The 27,153-nt window shown below is 36.4% G+C and overlaps 1 protein-coding gene across 1 annotated transcript in view; it reads left to right on the top strand.

Annotated features, from left to right (window-relative positions):
* GABRD (gamma-aminobutyric acid type A receptor subunit delta) overlaps positions 1-27,153 on the top strand; it is a 58,298-nt gene that overhangs the window by 25,491 nt on the left and 5,654 nt on the right. Inside the window, exons 7-8 of the mRNA XM_075190818.1 lie at positions 21,864-22,019; positions 22,691-22,902. Of these exons, the coding sequence (XP_075046919.1) occupies positions 21,864-22,019; positions 22,691-22,902 (368 nt within the window). The remainder of the gene's footprint in view (positions 1-21,863; positions 22,020-22,690; positions 22,903-27,153) is intronic.

The raw sequence follows: 27,153 nt of genomic DNA, 5'->3' as shown, positions 1-27,153 counted from the left end.
TGTCTCCGTTGTAATAATAAGAGACTATCTTATGGAAAACACCACAAATGAGGTCAGCGGTAATTCCCCCCCTGATCGCGGGATTTTGTGATAAGTTCCCTGCCTATGATAACTGGGGAGCGATCAGGAAGATAATAGGTCCAAATTGACATGAGGCAGAAAAAGAAAGTAGGAGCCCTGAAACGCCAACGCGCGTTTCGCTCGGCTGCTTTCTCAAGGCTGAGTACGGGAGGCAAATGACAGCTCTTATATACTGCTGGTTTGTAAGTGTGTCCAATCACATGATGATCTGCACCAATCCAACACTTGTATCCATGAATACATCACATGTCACGTTAAAGCCAATTAGCGTATTTCTAAAGCATTGATTGACATAGGTGTTAGCGAGTAGAATGAATGAGATCTCGCAATTCACTTATGTTAGAGAGTTACAATGTTTGATAATCTCTGATGTGTGAAAATGAGTCATACAGAGATTTATAAAATACGAAAAGCACTAATCCCATTATGCGCTGCAGTTGCAAGAGACAAGTGTACTGGTCTCAGCGACTCCTAATCATAGGGATAATAAATCGTCATCCATAATGTAATGTTCATAATTATCTTTTAAAATTTGTTAATGTTTAACTTCTATAGAGAAAAAGATTTCAATTATTTAAATACAGATCTGATATTCAAAATAGGTATAACAGTATTCACTGTCATATCCTAATGGTTGCCGTGGTTTAAGACAGTACCTTATAAGGTACCTATCAGTACATTCAATCAGCAGGTCCCATGTATTAGTATCAATTAGTTAAGTGGAATTATGAATGGATAGAGTCATCAATCAACTTCCAAATAAGTAACATTCAATTTTATTTTATTTCTATTGGAAATTTCTATATAAGATTATTTGTAATTTATTGTAATACTTATTTGTGTGATTTTTGGTGGCTGTTCCATAAGTAACAACCACAAGATGTAGTTTACACATGAGAGATTTTACATTATTTTACATTTATCATAGGATATGCTCGATGTTTAAAGGACCATATTGGTATAGAATTTTGATATCTCCAAATCAGAAAAGGAGTGGGAATGTTTTGTAGTAGTAGATGGTATTATACAGGACCTTAGTACTAGAATTAGATATATTTCTAAAGAAAAGAGGTAAAACTATTATAGTCATTGAGACCATTGGGAATCATGGTCCCCATGAGAAAGATTTTTCTCGTCTCTCTTTTATAAAGTTCTTTTTGAATATCACCACCTCGAATCCCAAGTTGGACACTTTCCATCGCAAAGGCTTTTAGAAATTTTGGATTACTCGCATGGTGAGTCAAAAAATGTTTTGCCACTGTGGTAATGGGTTTAAAATTTTTTTGATCTCTGAGGCCATTTTTGATATTGCAGATATGCTCTGATAATCTTTTTTTGAAAGGTCGAGTTGTCATTCCAATGTACAGTTTAGAACATGGACAAGAAAGGCAATAAATAATGCCCATAGATTTACAATTAAGAAAATTATCTATATGCCACACTTTTCCAAATTTATCTGTATAATACTTAGTCTGTATCATGTATTGGCAATAGTTGCAAGTGCCACATTTAAAAAATCCCTTCGGTTTCTTGTTTGTTATTTGATTTTTTTGTAAATGACTATGGACTAGTTTATCTTTCAAACTACTGGTTCTTCTCCAACTAAAGGAGATATGTTTGTCTAATTCTGTTCCCAGATCTTTATCAGAAAGCAAGATATGCCAGTGTTTTTGGAAAATAGTCTGTAAATGTCGCCATTCTGCGCAAAATGTACCAACCATACGAATCTTTGAGGTTTCTTTCTCTTTTTTCAAATTATTTTTAGGATAGATAAGTGATTCTCTATCTCTTTGAGAAACAATTTTTGTGGCTTTTTTAAGGCTCTTGTTGCTATAACCCCTATTTTTAAGCCTTATTGTAAGTTCATTTGCTCTTTTTTCAAACGTGGGATTATCCGAACAATTTCTTTTAATTCTCAGGAGTTCCCCCTTAGGGATACCCCGGATAACCGGTGGAAAGTGAGCACTGGTATGATGTAGAATAGTATTAGTGGCAGTCTCCTTTCTATAAATATCACTCCTAAGTAATCCCTCATCCGTCTTATAAATTGTTAGATCTAGAAAGTTGATCTTATCTATGTTAATTTCTGATGTTAGTTTTAAATTAAGATCATTATTGTTGAGGATGGTTGTGAAGATATCAAAGTGATCAGTATCCCCATCCCATAGGATGAGGACATCGTCAATATATCTCAGCCACATGATTACATGATTGGTGAATTCTTCGTTTTTTTCCGTAAAGACGTATTCTTTCTCCCACCAGCCTAGGAACAGATTTGCATACGATGGTGCACAAACTGTCCCCATCGCCGTCCCTCTGATCTGTAAGTAAAAGCCTTCATTGTACACAAAGTAATTTTTATTTAGAATAAATTGGAGGAGTGTTATTACAAAATCATTTTTGTCATGATTGAGGTCCATATTTAGGAAGTAGCGGACAGCCTTAAGGCCTTGTTCATGCCCAATATTGGTATAAAGCGACTCTACGTCATATGATGCTAATTTAACATTGGGACCCACTACTATGTCCTGTATTTTAGTAAGGACATCCAGGGTATCCCTAATGTATGACGGTAGACTTACTACATAAGGCCGCATGTAGAAATCTACAAATTTGCTGGCATTTTCCAATAAACTTCCAATTCCGGAGATGATGGGCCTCCCCGGAGGATTTGTTTCATTTTTATGTACTTTGGGTAAAATATAAATCGTTGGTATCTTAGGATTTTTGATTTCCAAAAAATCAAATTCCATTTGTGTAATTATACCATTTTGTAGTGCAGATTTGATAATGCCAAGATATGTACCTAAAAAATTAGAGGTGGGATTGAAAATTAGCCGCTGATAGCACTGTTTGTTATTGAGTTGACGCTCAATCTCACTCATATATTTATCTCTGGGCCATAGAACGATATTGCCACCCTTATCCGATGGTTTGATGATAATATCCTGCCAACTATCTATTTCCTTTAGTGCTTCAGTCTCACAGGGACTTAAATTCTTTTTGTAGCCCTGTTTATGATTTTTTCGAAAAAAGAGATCAAGATCTCTAGAGACTAAATCAGAATAAACTTTTATTTGGGGGCATATCGTGATGTCTGGAAAAAACGACGATTTCTTTTTAAATGTTGGTTTCATAATTTTATTGAGTTCCATATTGGGAGGACCTATTTGTAAGGTATTATCTTGGAGATCCTCCAAAATTGTAAGAGCCTGCTGATCTTCAGCAGTATTAATGTCAATGCCAGATAAAGGCAAATTTATGCTGTCATTTGTCAATGATGTAGATTGTTGAGAACCCGTACATACAATGTTAATGTCCACTTTTTCTTGTTTTTTAGATTTATAAAATTTCTTGAGGAGTAATTTTCTAACAAATAGGTTCAGATCTTTTTCCCATTCAAAGGGATCCATGTTTTTAGTAGGTGAAAAAGATAGGCCTTTACTCAAAAGGTTTATGTGTTTTGGTTGAAGTATCCTATCCGATAGATTAATAATTCGAAAATTGGCATCTAGGTCTTGTGTTTCCTTTGACTGCGGCGATACACCACGTTTTCCTGCATATTTGTTCTGTTTCGCCAATTTTTTGCTCCCCCTCCGTATTTTCTTGTATTTATAATTCCTTTGCCCATAGGCATAGCCTCTTTCCCTAAAAAATCTTGGTAAGAGGAGTCTCTACTGGATATTGAATTTGAAGAATTATCGACCTCTATGGAATCTGATTCACTGGCCGAGATGGATGTATTAGGTCTCCGTGTTTTCCATCCACCCCTTTTGAAGACTTGTTTAGAGGCATAGTCTTTTTGATCACGAATAAATTTATTTTTCTTTTTAAAGATAATTTGTTTTTCCAGATTGTCAAGATCACATTTCATTTTTTCATAGGCTTTTTGAAAGTTATCAAGGTCATCAAATTCTTTTAATTTTTCACCCAAAGAAGAGATCTCATTATTATAGCGTTCTAACATGATGGTATCGTGTCTAACTAAGATGTTTATTAGTTTCTCTGCACAGTTGGTTAGAGCTGATTCCCATTCTTTAGTTAGATCATCAGAAGCAAGGTCAAAAGCAGGGTGTATTTTTGGTCTCAGACCTCGTGGTATCATGCATTGGCGAGTATAATTTTCAAACATGGTTTTATTCCAGTGTGTTTTAATCTGTTTTGACATTGTTAGTTTGAGATCATTTAGATATTCTGACCAGTTTTTTGATTCTAAATCTGGTCCCACTATATCAGTTAGGAAGTTAAAATCCTCGTTATTTAACATTTTTTGTCGTCTGATATCTAAATCATTACAAATACTAAAAGTGGACATGTTGTTTAATCTACCCCTAAGAAAAGAGAGAGTATAGGAGATTATATTCAAGTTACTGGGTAAAATACCCTATAGTTAATTATATCTGTGCTGGTGATAATGAGAAGGATGAAAATAATTACATCCTAAAGCAAATTGAAAACAAAAGAGGTATACCACCGCACCAGATAGCATGTAATATAGATTGGTCTCCTTCAAAAATATATAAATGTTGTATAACAAACCTGGGGTACATAAAGCGATATACCAACCAGGGGGTGCACCCTACATAATATAAATTGTACCAATGAAGTAGAGAGAAAGAAAGAATGTATATTGGGGCACTCCAATGAGGGGATATTTATAAAATATAACTTTTATTGATGTACATTAAAAATAGGGGTAGAGAGCGAAATATTTAAAATAACATATAACAAACAGTGATACATACACTTTAAAAATGCAAACTAAGTTGCAAGAGCTCCTACTGTCATATATAAAACAACAGTTGTATGTGCACAGACTTCAATAAGTCATAGGGCAGAATGGTCAAAATAAACCTAGATGAAAAACTGTTGTTAGTACTGCCTATTGATATTCCATATATATGCGCGCCAGACCTCAAAAAGTGCCATCTGTATTAGATGCAAAAAAAATAAGCATTTAACCAAAGTGTCTCCGTTGTAATAATAAGAGACTATCTTATGGAAAACACCACAAATGAGGTCAGCGGTAATTCCCCCCCTGATCGCGGGATTTTGTGATAAGTTCCCTGCCTATGATAACTGGGGAGCGATCAGGAAGATAATAGGTCCAAATTGACATGAGGCAGAAAAAGAAAGTAGGAGCCCTGAAACGCCAACGCGCGTTTCGCTCGGCTGCTTTCTCAAGGCTGAGTACGGGAGGCAAATGACAGCTCTTATATACTGCTGGTTTGTAAGTGTGTCCAATCACATGATGATCTGCACCAATCCAACACTTGTATCCATGAATACATCACATGTCACGTTAAAGCCAATTAGCGTATTTCTAAAGCATTGATTGACATAGGTGTTAGCGAGTAGAATGAATGAGATCTCGCAATTCACTTATGTTAGAGAGTTACAATGTTTGATAATCTCTGATGTGTGAAAATGAGTCATACAGAGATTTATAAAATACGAAAAGCACTAATCCCATTATGCGCTGCAGTTGCAAGAGACAAGTGTACTGGTCTCAGCGACTCCTAATCATAGGGATAATAAATCGTCATCCATAATGTAATGTTCATAATTATCTTTTAAAATTTGTTAATGTTTAACTTCTATAGAGAAAAAGATTTCAATTATTTAAATACAGATCTGATATTCAAAATAGGTATAACAGTATTCACTGTCATATCCTAATGGTTGCCGTGGTTTAAGACAGTACCTTATAAGGTACCTATCAGTACATTCAATCAGCAGGTCCCATGTATTAGTATCAATTAGTTAAGTGGAATTATGAATGGATAGAGTCATCAATCAACTTCCAAATAAGTAACATTCAATTTTATTTTATTTCTATTGGAAATTTCTATATAAGATTATTTGTAATTTATTGTAATACTTATTTGTGTGATTTTTGGTGGCTGTTCCATAAGTAACAACCACAAGATGTAGTTTACACATGAGAGATTTTACATTATTTTACATTTATCATAGGATATGCTCGATGTTTAAAGGACCATATTGGTATAGAATTTTGATATCTCCAAATCAGAAAAGGAGTGGGAATGTTTTGTAGTAGTAGATGGTATTATACAGGACCTTAGTACTAGAATTAGATATATTTCTAAAGAAAAGAGGTAAAACTATTATAGTCATTGAGACCATTGGGAATCATGGTCCCCATGAGAAAGATTTTTCTCGTCTCTCTTTTATAAAGTTCTTTTTGAATATCACCACCTCGAATCCCAAGTTGGACACTTTCCATCGCAAAGGCTTTTAGAAATTTTGGATTACTCGCATGGTGAGTCAAAAAATGTTTTGCCACTGTGGTAATGGGTTTAAAAATTTTTTGATCTCTGAGGCCATTTTTGATATTGCAGATATGCTCTGATAATCTTTTTTTGAAAGGTCGAGTTGTCATTCCAATGTACAGTTTAGAACATGGACAAGAAAGGCAATAAATAATGCCCATAGATTTACAATTAAGAAAATTATCTATATGCCACACTTTTCCAAATTTATCTGTATAATACTTAGTCTGTATCATGTATTGGCAATAGTTGCAAGTGCCACATTTAAAAAATCCCTTCGGTTTCTTGTTTGTTATTTGATTTTTTTGTAAATGACTATGGACTAGTTTATCTTTCAAACTACTGGTTCTTCTCCAACTAAAGGAGATATGTGTGTCTAATTCTGTTCCCAGATCTTTATCAGAAAGCAAGATATGCCAGTGTTTTTGGAAAATAGTCTGTAAATGTCGCCATTCTGCGCAAAATGTACCAACCATACGAATCTTTGAGGTTTCTTTCTCTTTTTTCAAATTATTTTTAGGATAGATAAGTGATTCTCTATCTCTTTGAGAAACAATTTTTGTGGCTTTTTTAAGGCTCTTGTTGCTATAACCCCTATTTTTAAGCCTTATTGTAAGTTCATTTGCTCTTTTTTCAAACGTGGGATTATCCGAACAATTTCTTTTAATTCTCAGGAGTTCCCCCTTAGGGATACCCCGGATAACCGGTGGAAAGTGAGCACTGGTATGATGTAGAATAGTATTAGTGGCAGTCTCCTTACTATAAATATAACTCCTAAGTAATCCCTCATCCGTCTTATTTATTTATTTATAAGACGGATGAGGGATTACTTAGGAGTGATATTTATAGAAAGGAGACTGCCACTAATACTATTCTACATCATACCAGTGCTCACTTTCCACCGGTTATCCGGGGTATCCCTAAGGGGGAACTCCTGAGAATTAAAAGAAATTGTTCGGATAATCCCACGTTTGAAAAAAGAGCAAATGAACTTACAATAAGGCTTAAAAATAGGGGTTATAGCAACAAGAGCCTTAAAAAAGCCACAAAAATTGTTTCTCAAAGAGATAGAGAATCACTTATCTATCCTAAAAATAATTTGAAAAAAGAGAAAGAAACCTCAAAGATTCGTATGGTTGGTACATTTTGCGCAGAATGGCGACATTTACAGACTATTTTCCAAAAACACTGGCATATCTTGCTTTCTGATAAAGATCTGGGAACAGAATTAGACAAACATATCTCCTTTAGTTGGAGAAGAACCAGTAGTTTGAAAGATAAACTAGTCCATAGTCATTTACAAAAAAATCAAATAACAAACAAGAAACCGAAGGGATTTTTTAAATGTGGCACTTGCAACTATTGCCAATACATGATACAGACTAAGTATTATACAGATAAATTTGGAAAAGTGTGGCATATAGATAATTTTCTTAATTGTAAATCTATGGGCATTATTTATTGCCTTTCTTGTCCATGTTCTAAACTGTACATTGGAATGACAACTCGACCTTTCAAAAAAAGATTATCAGAGCATATCTGCAATATCAAAAATGGCCTCAGAGATCAAAAAAATTTTAAACCCATTACCACAGTGGCAAAACATTTTTTGACTCACCATGCGAGTAATCCAAAATTTCTAAAAGCCTTTGCGATGGAAAGTGTCCAACTTGGGATTCGAGGTGGTGATATTCAAAAAGAACTTTATAAAAGAGAGACGAGAAAAATCTTTCTCATGGGGACCATGATTCCCAATGGTCTCAATGACTATAATAGTTTTACCTCTTTTCTTTAGAAATATATCTAATTCTAGTACTAAGGTCCTGTATAATACCATCTACTACTACAAAACATTCCCACTCCTTTTCTGATTTGGAGATATCAAAATTCTATACCAATATAGTCCTTTAAACATCGAGCATATCCTATGATAAATGTAAAATAATGTAAAATCTCTCATGTGTAAACTACATCTTGTGGTTGTTACTTATGGAACAGCCACCAAAAATCACACAAATAAGTATTACAATAAATTACAAATAATCTTATATAGAAATTTCCAATAGAAATAAAATAAAATTGAATGTTACTTATTTGGAAGTTGATTGATGACTCTATCCATTCATAATTCCACTTAACTAATTGATACTAATACATGGGACCTGCTGATTGAATGTACTGATAGGTACCTTATAAGGTACTGTCTTAAACCACGGCAACCATTAGGATATGACAGTGAATACTGTTATACCTATTTTGAATATCAGATCTGTATTTAAATAATTGAAATCTTTTTCTCTATAGAAGTTAAACATTAACAAATTTTAAAAGATAATTATGAACATTACATTATGGATGACGATTTATTATCCCTATGATTAGGAGTCGCTGAGACCAGTACACTTGTCTCTTGCAACTGCAGCGCATAATGGGATTAGTGCTTTTCGTATTTTATAAATCTCTGTATGACTCATTTTCACACATCAGAGATTATCAAACATACTCTCTAACATAAGTGAATTGCGAGATCTCATTCATTCTACTCGCTAACACCTATGTCAATCAATGCTTTAGAAATACGCTAATTGGCTTTAACGTGACATGTGATGTATTCATGGATACAAGTGTTGGATTGGTGCAGATCATCATGTGATTGGACACACTTACAAACCAGCAGTATATAAGAGCTGTCATTTGCCTCCCGTACTCAGCCTTGAGAAAGCAGCCGAGCGAAACGCGCGTTGGCGTTTCAGGGCTCCTACTTTCTTTTTCTGCCTCATGTCAATTTGGACCTATTATCTTCCTGATCGCTCCCCAGTTATCATAGGCAGGGAACTTATCACAAAATCCCGCGATCAGGGGGGGAATTACCGCTGACCTCATTTGTGGTGTTTTCCATAAGATAGTCTCTTATTATTACAACGGAGACACTTTGGTTAAATGCTTATTTTTTTTGCATCTAATACAGATGGCACTTTTTGAGGTCTGGCGCGCATATATATGGAATATCAATAGGCAGTACTAACAACAGTTTTTCATCTAGGTTTATTTTGACCATTCTGCCCTATGACTTATTGAAGTCTGTGCACATACAACTGTTGTTTTATATATGACAGTAGGAGCTCTTGCAACTTAGTTTGCATTTTTAAAGTGTATGTATCACTGTTTGTTATATGTTATTTTAAATATTTCGCTCTCTACCCCTATTTTTAATGTACATCAATAAAAGTTATATTTTATAAATATCCCCTCATTGGAGTGCCCCAATATACATTCTTTCTTTCTCTCTACTTCATTGGTACAATTTATATTATGTAGGGTGCACCCCCTGGTTGGTATATCGCTTTATGTACCCCAGGTTTGTTATACAACATTTATATATTTTTGAAGGAGACCAATCTATATTACATGCTATCTGGTGCGGTGGTATACCTCTTTTGTTTTCAATTTGCTTTAGGATGTAATTATTTTCATCCTTCTCATTATCACCAGCACAGATATAATTAACTATAGGGTATTTTACCCAGTAACTTGAATATAATCTCCTATACTCTCTCTTTTCTTAGGGGTAGATTAAACAACATGTCCACTTTTAGTATTTGTAATGATTTAGATATCAGACGACAAAAAATGTTAAATAACGAGGATTTTAACTTCCTAACTGATATAGTGGGACCAGATTTAGAATCAAAAAACTGGTCAGAATATCTAAATGATCTCAAACTAACAATGTCAAAACAGATTAAAACACACTGGAATAAAACCATGTTTGAAAATTATACTCGCCAATGCATGATACCACGAGGTCTGAGACCAAAAATACACCCTGCTTTTGACCTTGCTTCTGATGATCTAACTAAAGAATGGGAATCAGCTCTAACCAACTGTGCAGAGAAACTAATAAACATCTTAGTTAGACACGATACCATCATGTTAGAACGCTATAATAATGAGATCTCTTCTTTGGGTGAAAAATTAAAAGAATTTGATGACCTTGATAACTTTCAAAAAGCCTATGAAAAAATGAAATGTGATCTTGACAATCTGGAAAAACAAATTATCTTTAAAAAGAAAAATAAATTTATTCGTGATCAAAAAGACTATGCCTCTAAACAAGTCTTCAAAAGGGGTGGATGGAAAACACGGAGACCTAATACATCCATCTCGGCCAGTGAATCAGATTCCATAGAGGTCGATAATTCTTCAAATTCAATATCCAGTAGAGACTCCTCTTACCAAGATTTTTTAGGGAAAGAGGCTATGCCTATGGGCAAAGGAATTATAAATACAAGAAAATACGGAGGGGGAGCAAAAAATTGGCGAAACAGAACAAATATGCAGGAAAACGTGGTGTATCGCCGCAGTCAAAGGAAACACAAGACCTAGATGCCAATTTTCGAATTATTAATCTATCGGATAGGATACTTCAACCAAAACACATAAACCTTTTGAGTAAAGGCCTATCTTTTTCACCTACTAAAAACATGGATCCCTTTGAATGGGAAAAAGATCTGAACCTATTTGTTAGAAAATTACTCCTCAAGAAATTTTATAAATCTAAAAAACAAGAAAAAGTGGACATTAACATTGTATGTACGGGTTCTCAACAATCTACATCATTGACAAATGACAGCATAAATTTGCCTTTATCTGGCATTGACATTAATACTGCTGAAGATCAGCAGGCTCTTACAATTTTGGAGGATCTCCAAGATAATACCTTACAAATAGGTCCTCCCAATATGGAACTCAATAAAATTATGAAACCAACATTTAAAAAGAAATCGTCGTTTTTTCCAGACATCACGATATGCCCCCAAATAAAAGTTTATTCTGATTTAGTCTCTAGAGATCTTGATCTCTTTTTTCGAAAAAATCATAAACAGGGCTACAAAAAGAATTTAAGTCCCTGTGAGACTGAAGCACTAAAGGAAATAGATAGTTGGCAGGATATTATCATCAAACCATCGGATAAGGGTGGCAATATCGTTCTATGGCCCAGAGATAAATATATGAGTGAGATTGAGCGTCAACTCAATAACAAACAGTGCTATCAGCGGCTAATTTTCAATCCCACCTCTAATTTTTTAGGTACATATCTTGGCATTATCAAATCTGCACTACAAAATGGTATAATTACACAAATGGAATTTGATTTTTTGGAAATCAAAAATCCTAAGATACCAACGATTTATATTTTACCCAAAGTACATAAAAATGAAACAAATCCTCCGGGGAGGCCCATCATCTCCGGAATTGGAAGTTTATTGGAAAATGCCAGCAAATTTGTAGATTTCTACATGCGGCCTTATGTAGTAAGTCTACCGTCATACATTAGGGATACCCTGGATGTCCTTACTAAAATACAGGACATAGTAGTGGGTCCCAATGTTAAATTAGCATCATATGACGTAGAGTCGCTTTATACCAATATTGGGCATGAACAAGGCCTTAAGGCTGTCCGCTACTTCCTAAATATGGACCTCAATCATGACAAAAATGATTTTGTAATAACACTCCTCCAATTTATTCTAAATAAAAATTACTTTGTGTACAATGAAGGCTTTTACTTACAGATCAGAGGGACGGCGATGGGGACAGTTTGTGCACCATCGTATGCAAATCTGTTCCTAGGCTGGTGGGAGAAAGAATACGTCTTTACGGAAAAAAACGAAGAATTCACCAATCATGTAATCATGTGGCTGAGATATATTGACGATGTCCTCATCCTATGGGATGGGGATACTGATCACTTTGATATCTTCACAACCATCCTCAACAATAATGATCTTAATTTAAAACTAACATCAGAAATTAACATAGATAAGATCAACTTTCTAGATCTAACAATTTATAAGACGGATGAGGGATTACTTAGGAGTGATATTTATAGAAAGGAGACTGCCACTAATACTATTCTACATCATACCAGTGCTCACTTTCCACCGGTTATCCGGGGTATCCCTAAGGGGGAACTCCTGAGAATTAAAAGAAATTGTTCGGATAATCCCACGTTTGAAAAAAGAGCAAATGAACTTACAATAAGGCTTAAAAATAGGGGTTATAGCAACAAGAGCCTTAAAAAAGCCACAAAAATTGTTTCTCAAAGAGATAGAGAATCACTTATCTATCCTAAAAATAATTTGAAAAAAGAGAAAGAAACCTCAAAGATTCGTATGGTTGGTACATTTTGCGCAGAATGGCGACATTTACAGACTATTTTCCAAAAACACTGGCATATCTTGCTTTCTGATAAAGATCTGGGAACAGAATTAGACAAACATATCTCCTTTAGTTGGAGAAGAACCAGTAGTTTGAAAGATAAACTAGTCCATAGTCATTTACAAAAAAATCAAATAACAAACAAGAAACCGAAGGGATTTTTTAAATGTGGCACTTGCAACTATTGCCAATACATGATACAGACTAAGTATTATACAGATAAATTTGGAAAAGTGTGGCATATAGATAATTTTCTTAATTGTAAATCTATGGGCATTATTTATTGCCTTTCTTGTCCATGTTCTAAACTGTACATTGGAATGACAACTCGACCTTTCAAAAAAAGATTATCAAAGCATATCTGCAATATCAAAAATGGCCTCAGAGATCAAAAAAATTTTAAACCCATTACCACAGTGGCAAAACATTTTTTGACTCACCATGCGAGTAATCCAAAATTTCTAAAAGCCTTTGCGATGGAAAGTGTCCAACTTGGGATTCGAGGTGGTGATATTCAAAAAGAACTTTATAAAAGAGAGACGAGAAAAATCTTTCTCATGGGGACCATGATTCCCAATGGTCTCAATGACTATAATAGTTTTACCTCTTTTCTTTAGAAATATATCTAATTCTAGTACTAAGGTCCTGTATAATACCATCTACTACTACAAAACATTCCCACTCCTTTTCTGATTTGGAGATATCAAAATTCTATACCAATATGGTCCTTTAAACATCGAGCATATCCTATGATAAATGTAAAATAATGTAAAATCTCTCATGTGTAAACTACATCTTGTGGTTGTTACTTATGGAACAGCCACCAAAAATCACACAAATAAGTATTACAATAAATTACAAATAATCTTATATAGAAATTTCCAATAGAAATAAAATAAAATTGAATGTTACTTATTTGGAAGTTGATTGATGACTCTATCCATTCATAATTCCACTTAACTAATTGATACTAATACATGGGACCTGCTGATTGAATGTACTGATAGGTACCTTATAAGGTACTGTCTTAAACCACGGCAACCATTAGGATATGACAGTGAATACTGTTATACCTATTTTGAATATCAGATCTGTATTTAAATAATTGAAATCTTTTTCTCTATAGAAGTTAAACATTAACAAATTTTAAAAGATAATTATGAACATTACATTATGGATGACGATTTATTATCCCTATGATTAGGAGTCGCTGAGACCAGTACACTTGTCTCTTGCAACTGCAGCGCATAATGGGATTAGTGCTTTTCGTATTTTATAAATCTCTGTATGACTCATTTTCACACATCAGAGATTATCAAACATTGTAACTCTCTAACATAAGTGAATTGCGAGATCTCATTCATTCTACTCGCTAACACCTATGTCAATCAATGCTTTAGAAATACGCTAATTGGCTTTAACGTGACATGTGATGTATTCATGGATACAAGTGTTGGATTGGTGCAGATCATCATGTGATTGGACACACTTACAAACCAGCAGTATATAAGAGCTGTCATTTGCCTCCCGTACTCAGCCTTGAGAAAGCAGCCGAGCGAAACGCGCGTTGGCGTTTCAGGGCTCCTACTTTCTTTTTCTGCCTCATGTCAATTTGGACCTATTATCTTCCTGATCGCTCCCCAGTTATCATAGGCAGGGAACTTATCACAAAATCCCGCGATCAGGGGGGGAATTACCGCTGACCTCATTTGTGGTGTTTTCCATAAGATAGTCTCTTATTATTACAACGGAGACACTTTGGTTAAATGCTTATTTTTTTGCATCTAATACAGATGGCACTTTTTGAGGTCTGGCGCGCATATATATGGAATATCAATAGGCAGTACTAACAACAGTTTTTCATCTAGGTTTATTTTGACCATTCTGCCCTATGACTTATTGAAGTCTGTGCACATACAACTGTTGTTTTATATATGACAGTAGGAGCTCTTGCAACTTAGTTTGCATTTTTAAAGTGTATGTATCACTGTTTGTTATATGTTATTTTAAATATTTCGCTCTCTACCCCTATTTTTAATGTACATCAATAAAAGTTATATTTTATAAATATCCCCTCATTGGAGTGCCCCAATATACATTCTTTCTTTCTCTCTACTTCATTGGTAACATTTATTCAAGTTGGTTATATTGACTAAATATTAAATTGTGCTCTGGTTGGTCCTTTAGTGAATGTAAATCTGTGTTCATTCGTGCCTATATATCACTGTATAAGTTTGTCTTTTTATATGTCTGTATATCAGTGGCGCACGCAGGGGGGGTTTCTGAGTCTCTAGAACCCCCCCCCCTGCGCTAACTAAGTGGCCACTGTCCTATACAGCAGCCGTGGCGCTGTCAAAGAAGCGTCCGCGGCGGTGCTGTAGTGTATACAGCACCGCCGCGGACGCTTCTTAGACAGCGCCGCGGCTGCTGTATAGGACAGATCTGACTAAACGGAGCTGCTGAGCAGCTCTCTCTCGGGTTGTCTTTTTTTTTTTTTTTTGTCGCCCCGTGCACCCCTGTATATCTATCTGCATCTGTTTTGTGTGAGTATATAGTATGTATGTATGGATATACATAGGGGCTGATGCACTGTTGGTCACAAAATGGGAGTAAATACTCTTAAAAAAAAGAGCACAGAAACACAGTATTCCACCCCTAACACTGGTTTTCTTTCAAGTATATGTTTTGGCATGCAAGAAGTAAGTCTAACTTCTCTTGTCAGACTTCTCCTAAAATTGTAAATATCACTCTTTGCAATCAATATCCCAAGCTGGTTGTTATTCAACTGATCAGCAGCCAGATATTCATTAGATCAGCGGGGTGTACTGCAGAAGAAAACAGATCAACAGTTTACCTTTGATACTTTTCTTGCAAAAGTAAGAAAAAGAGAAAAGCTTTTTCTTATTAATAAGAGAGGTATATAGCAATACCTAAATACTTTCCTTTTTAAAAAACTTTATTTAAATGGACAATACAAACAATTCTCCAAATAAAGGAACATAGAAAATAATTCTCATATTGCCATATTAGGTCTGATTCATTAAGGAGAGTAAAGCAAAAAAGGAGTAAATTTGCACCTTGGCAATACCATGTTGTATTGGAGGGGTGTAAATTTAAAATGTGGGGACAGATTTATAGTTTGGGTAGGACATGTTATAGATCAACTTTAAATTTCATTCTAAAAATAAAACTATCAAGTATTTGTGTGCTACATGAAAAAACAGTCAGTATTTAACTTATGTGCAAAATAATAAACTAAATTGTCCACTAAACGTATGAAAGTCACGTGGTCTGCTTTGCAGTATGTACACTTTACAACTTCTGAAACTAAGAGCACTATTTATATTATTATTGGATGCAAACTTGGGTCTGAGATACAAGTTTGGTTGTTCATTGTTCCTCTTGCCCCGATCACTAAATTTACCAAGTTTTAAAGAGTTGACCCTGGAAATACTGACCAAATGCACAGTACAATTTCTCTAATTCTCTATATTGGATGCAATTCCCACGTAACGGTGGTCTATTAAAGCTTGATTTTCCAACCTTATATAACTCGGACAAAAATGTTGCAAAAAGAAAAAAAAAGTTCTAATTTATGTTGCAGCAATTTTTAGTGACTTATTTTAGAAAATGTTAATTCACCAGTGATGTCTAAAACATCTGGGAGCTGTTCCCATTCATTTCAATGGACTCATTCGTTTCAATGGGCTCATTCGTTTCAATGGGCTCATTCGTTTCAATGGGCTCATTTGTTTCAATGGGATCATTCATTTCAATGGGTTCATTCATTTCAATGGGATATCTAGCTTATCTGCGACATATAGAAACCCTATTGAAACGAATTGATGCATTGAAATTAATCTGAACATTTCTTTCTATGGAGTTTGTCATTCCAAATGATCGTGCATTTAAGTTAGACGTTTTTAACTGATTGGTTAAATCCTTTGTTAATTCTCTATGATTATAATGAATATTGATAACTTCCATTCCAATTACATTAATTAGAAAGCTGAAACCTTTCAGTATTGAGCAATTATAAGTAATTAAATTGATAACAAATGAATTAACTACTTAAAGACAAACCACTAATGATGTGGTAGGAAAACAACACTGAAATTAATGGATACAATGAAATGAATGTGAAAATCTCAGTTTGTGGAGTTTTTTAATTAATAGTTAAAGACTGCACATTAAAAAAATTTTTTAACAATCACATTGAATATTACAGTTTTGCAGGGCGATACCAAAAACAGGAAACAAACAAATGAACAGGAACAAGGGGAAGGAAGACAACAGGAGGGAATAAATTACACAAAAAAAAGTTGTTATTTTTTTAGAATATCCTAATCAGAAAGCAGTGAAAACAATGTTTCCAAGATCAATTTATTAAATCAATCTTTCATAGTTTCACCGGCTCTATATTTACAATCAAAAAATAGGTGATTTTGGTTTTTTGGGGGGGGCGTAGGGGTTAAAACTTCCATTTATAGGTTGATTTCCTGTAATAAATTCAGTGCTCATGATAATTACTTGTAAAGAATAACACTTTGTATCACTAATTCTGTAAATTCTCCTTTAATAGATGACCCTCTGTGTATTCTTAATCCTGAGGGTCAGAACATCAATACTGATTGAAGAGGAGCATTCAAAGTACAACATATTATATTAAAACCGAATTCCGTAAACATTCCATAAAGGTGGTTTTAGTTCTCTGTAGAACTGCTACTATGGACAGAGCATAAAACTGTCTTTTTGTGCACTCAGGTTTAATATAAATCCATTCTAAGATCTAAACCATCAGGGATCAATATGTTGTACATGTATAGTTAAAAAAATCTTTAAAGCAAAACGGCTGTTGTGTTGTTAGTCAGAGATATACTGTACCTTACCCTAGATCAGTGTTTCTTAATTCTTAACTCCAGTCCTCACACATCCCTAACAGTTCATGTGTAAGGATCTCTGTCTGGGGAACAGGTGGGATAATTACAAACCCATCCAAATAGACTAAGTCACCTGTGCATGATTAAAGAAATCCTGCAAACATCATCATCATCACCATTTATTTATATAGTGCCACTAATTCCGCGGCGCTGTACAGAGAAGTCATTCACATCAGTCCCTGCCCCATTGGGCTTACAGTCTAAATTCCCTAACATACACACACAGACAGAGAGAGGCTAGGATCAATTTGGATAGCAGCCAATTAACCTACCAGTATGTTTTCGGAGAGTGGGAGGAAACCGGAGCACCCGGAGGAAACCCACGCAAACACTGGGAGAACATACAAACTCCACACAGATAAGGCCATGGTCGGGAATTGAACTCATGAGCCCAGCGCTGTGAGGCAGAAGTGCTAACCACTTAGCCACCGTGCTGCCTACATGAGCTGTTGAGAGTGCATGAAGACTGTAGTTAAGAAATTTTGCCCTAGTTGTTCTAAAGTGCTTTAAGTAAGGGAAATTTGGGGTGGCTTTAAGCACAATCGTAGGTAAAGAGTTATGCTGAATGCAAATTAGCAACCCTAAGTAACGCCTCTTAGTTACAGTAACACTAGAGGTGTTAAGTAAGACACTGCCATTACATAACAAGCTGTAAACATCAGCTGATTGTTTTAAGTAGTGCTCTGGTGTTACTGAAATAAATCAGATTTCATGCGTATGTAGAGCTAATTCATTAAGGGCAGTGTGTTACCTAAGAAGAAAATTAGTATCACACATGTGCAGAACTGATATTTTTAAAGTGTCTATGTTTTCTGTATGTACATTTTTTTTTGTATCAATATGCTGTTTTGCTTGTATTTTATACTTTTCAATGTATAGTTGTTGCACTTGCTGCTACTTTTTAACGACTAAGAACAGCTATGTGTATTTTATGAATGAAAGATGGCTAGTAGAGTAAGAGTGGCTGGGCTGTGGTTAAATATGACCGGTATGTGACAGAGCTCGTTATCATCTGCAGAAAGCACCTCATGACTTAGCTGAGGAACGCGGTAACACAATTTAAAATTGGATACTGCTTAATGACTGTTGGAGATTCTGATTGCAGATTTACTTGACAGTTGGCCGCTATTGATTGGGCTTACCAGGAGATGCCAAGTGTTTCAGCGAGACTCACATTTACAGTGACTGGCTGCAGCTACGGCTCTGCATAACAGTTAACTAAGCCCTCGTTTATTTAAGCAGTTGTTTTAATCATTTTTAAAACTGCTTTGTTATCTATTACCCACTACTACTACTACTACTACTACTACTGCTACTGCTACTACTACTACTGCTACTACTGCTACTACTACTACTACTACTACTGCTACTGCTGCTACTACTGCTGCTACTACTACTACTACTACTACTACTACTACTACTGCTACTACTGCTACTACTACTACTGCTACTGCTACTGCTACTGCTACTACTGCTACTGCTACTACTACTACTGCTACTACTGCTGCTACTACTACTGCTACTACTACTACTACTGCTGCTGCTACTACTACTACTACTACTACTACTACTACTACTACTACTACTACTACTACTACTACTGCTACGACAACATATATTTCAAAAATATGGAAGCATACTTTGTATCAACATATATGTAAAGCAATTCTCCACCTTATTTCTTAAGCTTATCAGCTACTATCCTCTCTATATAGAAAGGGCCTGAGTCATTAAGGAAAGTAAGGCAAAAAAAGGAGTAAATGTTCCTCGGGACAAACCATGTTCCAATGCATAGGGGTGCAAATTAGTTTATTACTTTGCACATACATTAAATACTGTTTTTTCATGTAGCACACAAATACTTGATAGCTTTATTTTTACATTAAAATTTAAAGTTAATCTAGGACATGCCCGACCCAACTTTTTAATCTGTCCCCACTTTTTAAATTTACCACCCCCTTCCAAAGCAACATGGGTTTGCCCAGATGCAAAATTACTCCTTATTTATGCTTTGCTCTCCTTAATCACTCAAATGGCCCAAAGAGTTTACCATCTAGAGTGTCCTGTTAGTGCAGAACCAATATAATTTGGGGTGGTCTGTTTAAGACGTAGAGGAACGACTGTTCCTGATTAACAACTTTTACAGCTGATGTCTCCGGTTTCAGATTAAGCTGATTTTTCCTATAGACAGTAACTGTTATTATAACAATGTTTCTATTATTTAGATGCTTTTCCAGCATTTACAATCTCCTAACAATTAGCACATCCATGTATTTTTTTCCTTCTAGATATTTTATCTTTAATTTTTACTTTAAAAATAAATTGTGCATGCTTTTATTTATTAATGTGTTATTGTCTATCTGCGATTTTGGGCTGCCGTACTTCTTTGGTAGCTATTTATCTGGGATTCAGTGATGCCATTGGGAGCTGCTTTGTGTGTTCAAACCAGTATTAATTCTGTTTGCAGTATTGTTAATGGGCACCTGATTGTTGTTCTTCCTCTGTGAACATTATGTCACCAGTCCTGCTGTGCTGAGCTCTGCATTCAGTGGGGGCTGATGTGTGATCGTCAGCCCCCACCAAGTACCTAGCTCAGCTGATGTCATATTGCCGCTACGCTGCACTCTGCATGTACACCGATCAGCCACAACATTAAAACCACTGACAAGTGAAGGGAATAACATTGATTATCATCATCATCACTATTTTTACATAGCGCCACTAATTCCACAGCGCTGTACAGAGAACTCATTCACATCAGTCCCTGGCCCATTGGAGCTTACAGTCTAAATTCCCTAACATATACACACACACACACACACACACACACACACACACACACAGACTGAATTTGTTAGCAGCCAATAAACCTATCAGTATGTTTTTGGAGTGTGGGAGGAAACCGGAGCACCAGGAGGAAATCCAGGCAAACCGGGGAGAACATATAAACTCCTCAAGGCAAAGGCCATGGTCGGAAATTGAACCCATGACCCCAGCGCTGTGAGGCAGAAGTGCTAACCACTAATCCACTGTGCTGCCGTCTCGTTACAATAGCACCTGGCTCATTGCTGCGGGTGGGGAGCGAAGGCTAGCCCGTCTGGCCGAGAAGAGCTCAAATTGCTGAAAATGTTAATGTTGGCTATGATAGAAAGATTTCATAACACAGAGCGCATCGCAGCTTGCTGCATATGGGGCTATGTCACCTCGAACCAGTCAGAGCTCATGTGGTCTCCTACTGAATGTGCCTACAATGGGCACATGAGCACCAGAACTGGACCATGAAGCAATGAAAAAAGTTGGCCTGGTCTGAAGAATGATGTTTTCTTTTACATCATGTGAACACCGGTTTCATGTGAATCATTTACCTGGGGAAGAGATGGCACCAGGATGCATTATGGGAAGAAGGCAAGCTGGTGTAGGCAGTGTGATGCTCTGGGCAATGTTCTGCTGGGAAACCTTGGGTCCTGGCATTCATGTGTATGTTACTTTGACACGTACCACCTACCTAAACATAGTTGCAGACCAAGCACACCCCTTCATGGCAATGGTATTCCCCGATCAGGTGTCCTCTTTCAGCAGGATAATGCACATGACAAAGAGTTCAAGGTGTTGACTTGGCCTCCAAATCGCTCATTCGATTGCAGTTTAAAAGTAAAGCTGCCCAGTACTTGAGTGCTACTTGCAAAAGCTGCTGTAATTTCCCTGCATGCAAAAAAAATGCATCTGCACCCCTTACATCGCGCCATATGGTTTGTACAGGTGCAAATAAGCACTCTCTAGCTGGGTTTGCTCCTAAAGCTTAAATAAGGCCATAAGTGTTAAGGAGACATTAAAGGGATTATCAACCTGTTAAGGTCTTCTTAAATTCAAATAGAGAGCTTAGACCATCTGGGCCAAAGTTCTTATGGTGCTTAGACCATGGTTTACATAGGGTATCAAAACTATGTATCGTTCTCCTATGTTACAATATTATGATTTGTTTTCATTTCCTAAGCAGTGTTACATATTGATCCATAATACTATGCAAAAATTGAAGGAAGCCCTAAATGAAAACTTTACATCGATATCCAGAAGGCTTTAACTGTACCATGATTGTAACGTTCAAATGTCAATAGATTTACTGTTTTCATTTCAAAACCTACATGGTAAGGTGAATTGTACACAATGTCAAGTAGACGGTTTAAATTATAGGAGTATGTTTAGTTTTTCTATTTCTTCCTATCCATTAGTACAGATTGCATGAATAAGACACTATAGGACCAATAGGAAACTATAATTAAATAACCGTGATACAGGGAAAAGTTTGACATGTTTTTTTATTTCTCAGCCGGTCAGTTCCCCAGACTGACTCTTTGCTTCCAGATAAAAAGGAATCGAGGGATGTACATCATTCAGTCCTATGTTCCCTGCATCTTACTGGTGGCCATGTCATGGGTTTCATTCTGGATCAGTCAGTCGGCTGTTCCTGCCCGAGTATCACTAGGTAAGATTCTTGTATTGATGCAGTGGGTTGGAAGTCACACGATACTGCAAGATGTATGTTCATAGTGTGAATTATCATGGTTATGGTGGAAACCAACGAATTAGCAGCCGTAGCGCTATCACAATCGATTCCAGAGGCTCTTGGGGCCCTAGAGGGCCCTAATATACTAAGTGAGCTCATGGCTGGTTGTTTATTTCCTTCTATTTGCCACTGAGGAGAACCAGACTGTTTACCAAGTATTGGAGTCTTCTTGAATCTTCTTGTAATTACTGCACAACGCTCTCTAGAGGATCAGAACTAGAAAGTCTCCAACGTTTACTTGTAGCGCTGGTGCTTCCTCGTGTCCACCAAGTGGTGTTTTCTATGTCTTGGGACATGATTTACATACAAATTCATCTCAATTGGTGTTTTTTGGCATCTTTGTCTATAAATCGTCTATATTAACATGTTCTTTGCCTATGTTTGAATCCTGTGGAGAGGTAGATACAAAGGCTGTAGAACTGATGTAAGTCAGTATAAAATACAGATGTATCACTTTTAACAGGTATGACTTTATACCACAATAGACTAATTGTTTGAATTCCTGGGAGGTTCGTTTCAATTCTTAGTATATGAAGAAGATGTTATGGGTAATGTATAGCATGCATAAGCTGCTACTTTTATTTTTCCAGGTATAACCACTGTACTTACAATGACTACTCTGATGGCCAGTGCGCGATCCTCTCTACCCAGAGCATCCGCCATCAAAGCTCTGGATGTCTACTTCCTGATATGCTATGTCTTCGTGTTCGCAGCCCTGGTGGAATATGCTTTTGCCCATTATAATGCCGATTACATAAAGAAGGAGAAGGGGAAGATAATGGGAGTCAAGCAGAAACGCAAGGTCAGATATGATGGCTAATGACAAGCTGTACATTCTTTGTGATTGGGATGTCTATCCTAATGTTTTTACTCTCCTTGCATTTGTTGTTCCTAGTATGTTTGTCCAGTTTTTTGAGGTGCTTTGCCACATAAATTCACTGATGTTTTACATACATACATACATTATAATGATTTAATCTGGGGACTGTCTATCTCCTGCCTAGATATCAGTAATATATCTTTCTCAGAAAGTAAAGTTTCTGTCAAGCAGGCAAGTGGCACTAATCATGAACAAGATCGTACAGCTCTGAATCCCATGGCAGTCCCTACTTTTTCTTTAGGCAAACATCACCAATATTAATTTATGAATTAATATATGTGTGTATAGGGCATATTGACTGTCATCCTGCCACACAGGTTTGAAAAATGTAAAAATTAGAGAGGAGGGGGGGGGGGGTGGATATTGAATGGTTGGTAGATGTTAATTGTAAACCTTGGCTAACTACTCTGGTATCTGTTGCATTTAGTGTATATTTACAAAGCCTAAATTATACCTGAAAGAGTAGTTACATTTTCTGTGTCTTTTGTTTTTTGGTCCAATTTCTTTAATAAAAATGTATTTCTGCCTATTGAGTTATCCCATTAATTTGCATTGTCCCAATACTGTATGGTGTTACATGTTTGCTACTTGTATTTATATATTGTATCTTTTTATAACTTTATACGTTTGCTTTTCACGGATTTTACAATTACAGAACACAAGGGCTTCAATATATGAAACAGGTTACAGTCTGTAAAAATCCTTCTAAAAATAAATATTCTTCTGGATATTATCACTAACTTCTGTTTCTGGCAAGGAATGTTTATTTTTTTAAATATCTTACTTTATCGGATAGACTCCAGTTGGGTAATATTCTTATAACACTGTGTATAGGGGTGCCATACTTATTAGGTTCCCAACATTTTTCCATATCTGCAAATACCAGGGTAATACATCTCCAACTTCATGGTGTGCATCAAAGAGCTCCAAATATTTTTTTCGGGTTTTTTTTTTAATGGGAAAAAAATTTTTTTTTATTCATGCAATTGGAAGGTGCACAAATTATATATGTATTTTTTTTTAGGGATGTGCACCGGCCACTTTTGGTGTCTCGTGTTTTGGATTCGGATTTGCTTGAGGTTTTGGGTTCGGATATGTTTCGCAAAACACCTGACGAAAGGTTTTGGTTCGGATTTAAGGTTTTGGATTCGGATTTATTTTGAAAAAAACATAAAAAGTGCTAAAAACCAGTTTTGTGTTTTTTTTTTTTCAATCCTACGCTATTATTAACCTCAATAAGATTCAATAACAATCATTTCCACTAATTTCCAGTCTATTTTGAACACTTCACAATATTGTTTTTAGGCCAAAAGGTTGCACCGAGGTAGCTTGAGCACATAATGCCAAAAAAAGAGGTACAAGATGGAATTGTTCTGGGCCCTCCCTCCCACCCCTCGCGAGATTCGACGCGAGACTTGGACGACAGAGCCTCGTTTTCAATTTTTTGCCCGCCGGAAATATCCGAACAGTGCTCGGATCCCGTTCGGATCCGCACTGTTCGGGTGGGCTCGGATTAGCGGAATCCGAGCCTGCTCATCTCTAATTTTTTTATACACACAAATATTTGTATTTCTCAAACCATTATCTTCATCCCAGTACAGTGATCATCTTGAGCTTAAGCAGCTATATCCTAAAGTCTGTACCTGTTTGAGAACTGGATTAGTAGTCACTTAGTCTACCTGAAACCTCAGTATTACACTTAAGCATGGGCATTAGCTCTGTAAGTCTTCTGGCAGGTTTTACTTGTTGCGTGAGTTAAAGAAAATAGGCAAATATGGTCAATTATTGAGGGAAAATAATGTACAAGTGAAAACATCAAGTCGTACAGAGTAGTTTAAAAATGGGGGGGGGCAATATTTGTCATAGTTAAGGGGCCAATTTCAAAATCTCAGGGTCTCCTACTAACCCTAATAACACCTACCAACATTCCTTACTATAACTTGTATGTTATACAGTCTCAAGTGATAGTTACATGTAGGACCAACAAATACAGTCCCTGACCAATATAATAAACAGCACCATGTATAGCACAAGGCACTACCTTATGCCACTACATAATAGAGCCCCATGTAATGCAGACCCAAAACTCAGAATATGATACAGCAGCCCATTGTTCAGTATACAGTGCAGCAAACCATGTTCAGTATACAATGCAGCAGCTCTATGGTCAGTATACAGTGCAGCAATCCCATGTTCAGTATACAATGCAGCAGCCCTATGCCCAGTATACAGTGCAGCAAGCCCATGTTCAGTATACAGTGCAGCAAGCCCATGTTCAGTATACAATGCCACAAGCCCATGTTCAGTATACAGTGCAGCAAGCCCATGTTCAGTATACAGTGCAGCAAGCCCTATGGTCAGTATACAATGCAGCAACCCTATGGCCAGTATACAATGCAGCAAGCCCATGTTCAGTATACAGTACAGCAGCCCTATAGCCAGCAAGTCCATGTTCAGTATACAATGCAGCAGCCCTATGGCCAGTATACATTGCAGCAGACTTTCTGCTGTTCTTTGTCCAGTTTTACTTACAGTCTTGATGCTGCCACTTAAAGTAGTAAGTTAGGAGCTGCTAGTGACCTCTATCGTTGGAGGTTACTAGCACACAAGTTCCTTGTCAGTAAGTAAACTCTGACTGGTGATCATTGTATTTGTGTATTAAAAGTGTTAGTTTGTGCAAGTGGCAGGGTAGTATCCACCATACTTTGTGGTTTAGTGTTTCTATCATGCGTGGCTCATTAAGATAAATGATTGCTCTTTCATAGTTTACAGCAGTGCTGGAGCTACTGATGACCTAGAGAGGCCAGCAGTAGACTAAGTATGTGTGCCTTGATTAACCAGGCCCATAGAGTTTAGAAAGGGAGAAATGGGTATGAGGTTAAGGTTAATGTTTAACTTTTATGCCACTCTAGCAGGCTCGTTTGCCAGGAGGGAGCCTTATGTACCTATCACACCAAGACCCCTTGTGGCTAGTAAAACTTCTAGGCAAATACTGGGTAAAGGTACTTAATTGCTTAGAAACAACACACAGGATTATAGCACTTATACCAAACACTGTGGATCCATTGCCTCAAACCTAGCATAATACCCTATCTAAATGGAGCTATAGTTACCAAGCGATGTCCTGGTTGCTGAGCCACGATCTTCACTCCTCTACCAGGATGATAGTGATCTAGTCCAATATCTCCCTGCTTTCGGCAGGCTAGCAAAGTGAAAGAAGTACATGAAGGTTTACTTGATTAAATTACTGGCACAATTAAGTAATGCAAGATCAGTCCAAGAGGAGCCATAACCCCTAGTCAGAACCATCCAAGTTGAAGCCTCCTGTCAATGGGGCAAACCCTCTTTTTTCCATGGTCTGGTTCTCACAGTTGTATATCTTCAGCAGGGTGGCTGTTAGATAGTTTAACTTCACCATATTTGTACTTGCTTAGTGTGGTGGGGGGTTATAACTGAGCCTCCTTCATACTTCACATCTACAGTAGATCTTGTGCGGTGTTTGAAAACTGGTGCTCTGGCACATTGGCTGTTAGTTGGTCACAGTCAATATGAAACCCGGAAGCTGTTTGGCTGCAGCTACTGATTCTGTGTTGGATGAGCTCAGGATCCTGTGTCTGGCGTTGTTAAGGCTTAATTCTGGAAAGAACTAAGGGCTAGATTTACTAAGCTGCAGGTTTTAAAAAGTGGGGATGTTGCCTATAGCAACCAATCAGATTCTAGCTTTCATTTATTTAGTACCTTCTACAAAATGACAGCTAGAATCTGATTGGTTGCCATAGGCAACATCCCCACTTTTTCAAACCCGCAGTTTAGTAAATCTAGCCCTAAGTCTTTTTGAAGTCAGAGTTTTATTTCATAACTTACAGCTTCAAAAGAATGCAAAGCTGAAAAATAGTATGATAATGGCAGTTTCTATAGCCATGTGCACACCCTGTCAGAAGCATGCATAAAACAGATGTTTAGGAACCAATCTAAAACCATTTTTTTTATCTTAACTGTTGGAGCATAACCATATTTGTATGTAAAACATTTTCCAACAAAAACATGAACAATAACCATTTCATATTGTCAAGGCTAGACGGAAATTATAAACCTAAGTTAGGAGGTAAAATGTAACACATATTACAGAAATAACAGAAATCACATACTTTAGCATTTTAAATGTCAAGACCT

Source organism: Mixophyes fleayi, chromosome 11 (assembly GCF_038048845.1).
Source record: "Mixophyes fleayi isolate aMixFle1 chromosome 11, aMixFle1.hap1, whole genome shotgun sequence".
Taxonomy (NCBI): domain Eukaryota; kingdom Metazoa; phylum Chordata; class Amphibia; order Anura; family Limnodynastidae; genus Mixophyes; species Mixophyes fleayi.
This window is presented reverse-complemented; position numbering and strand designations above follow the sequence as displayed.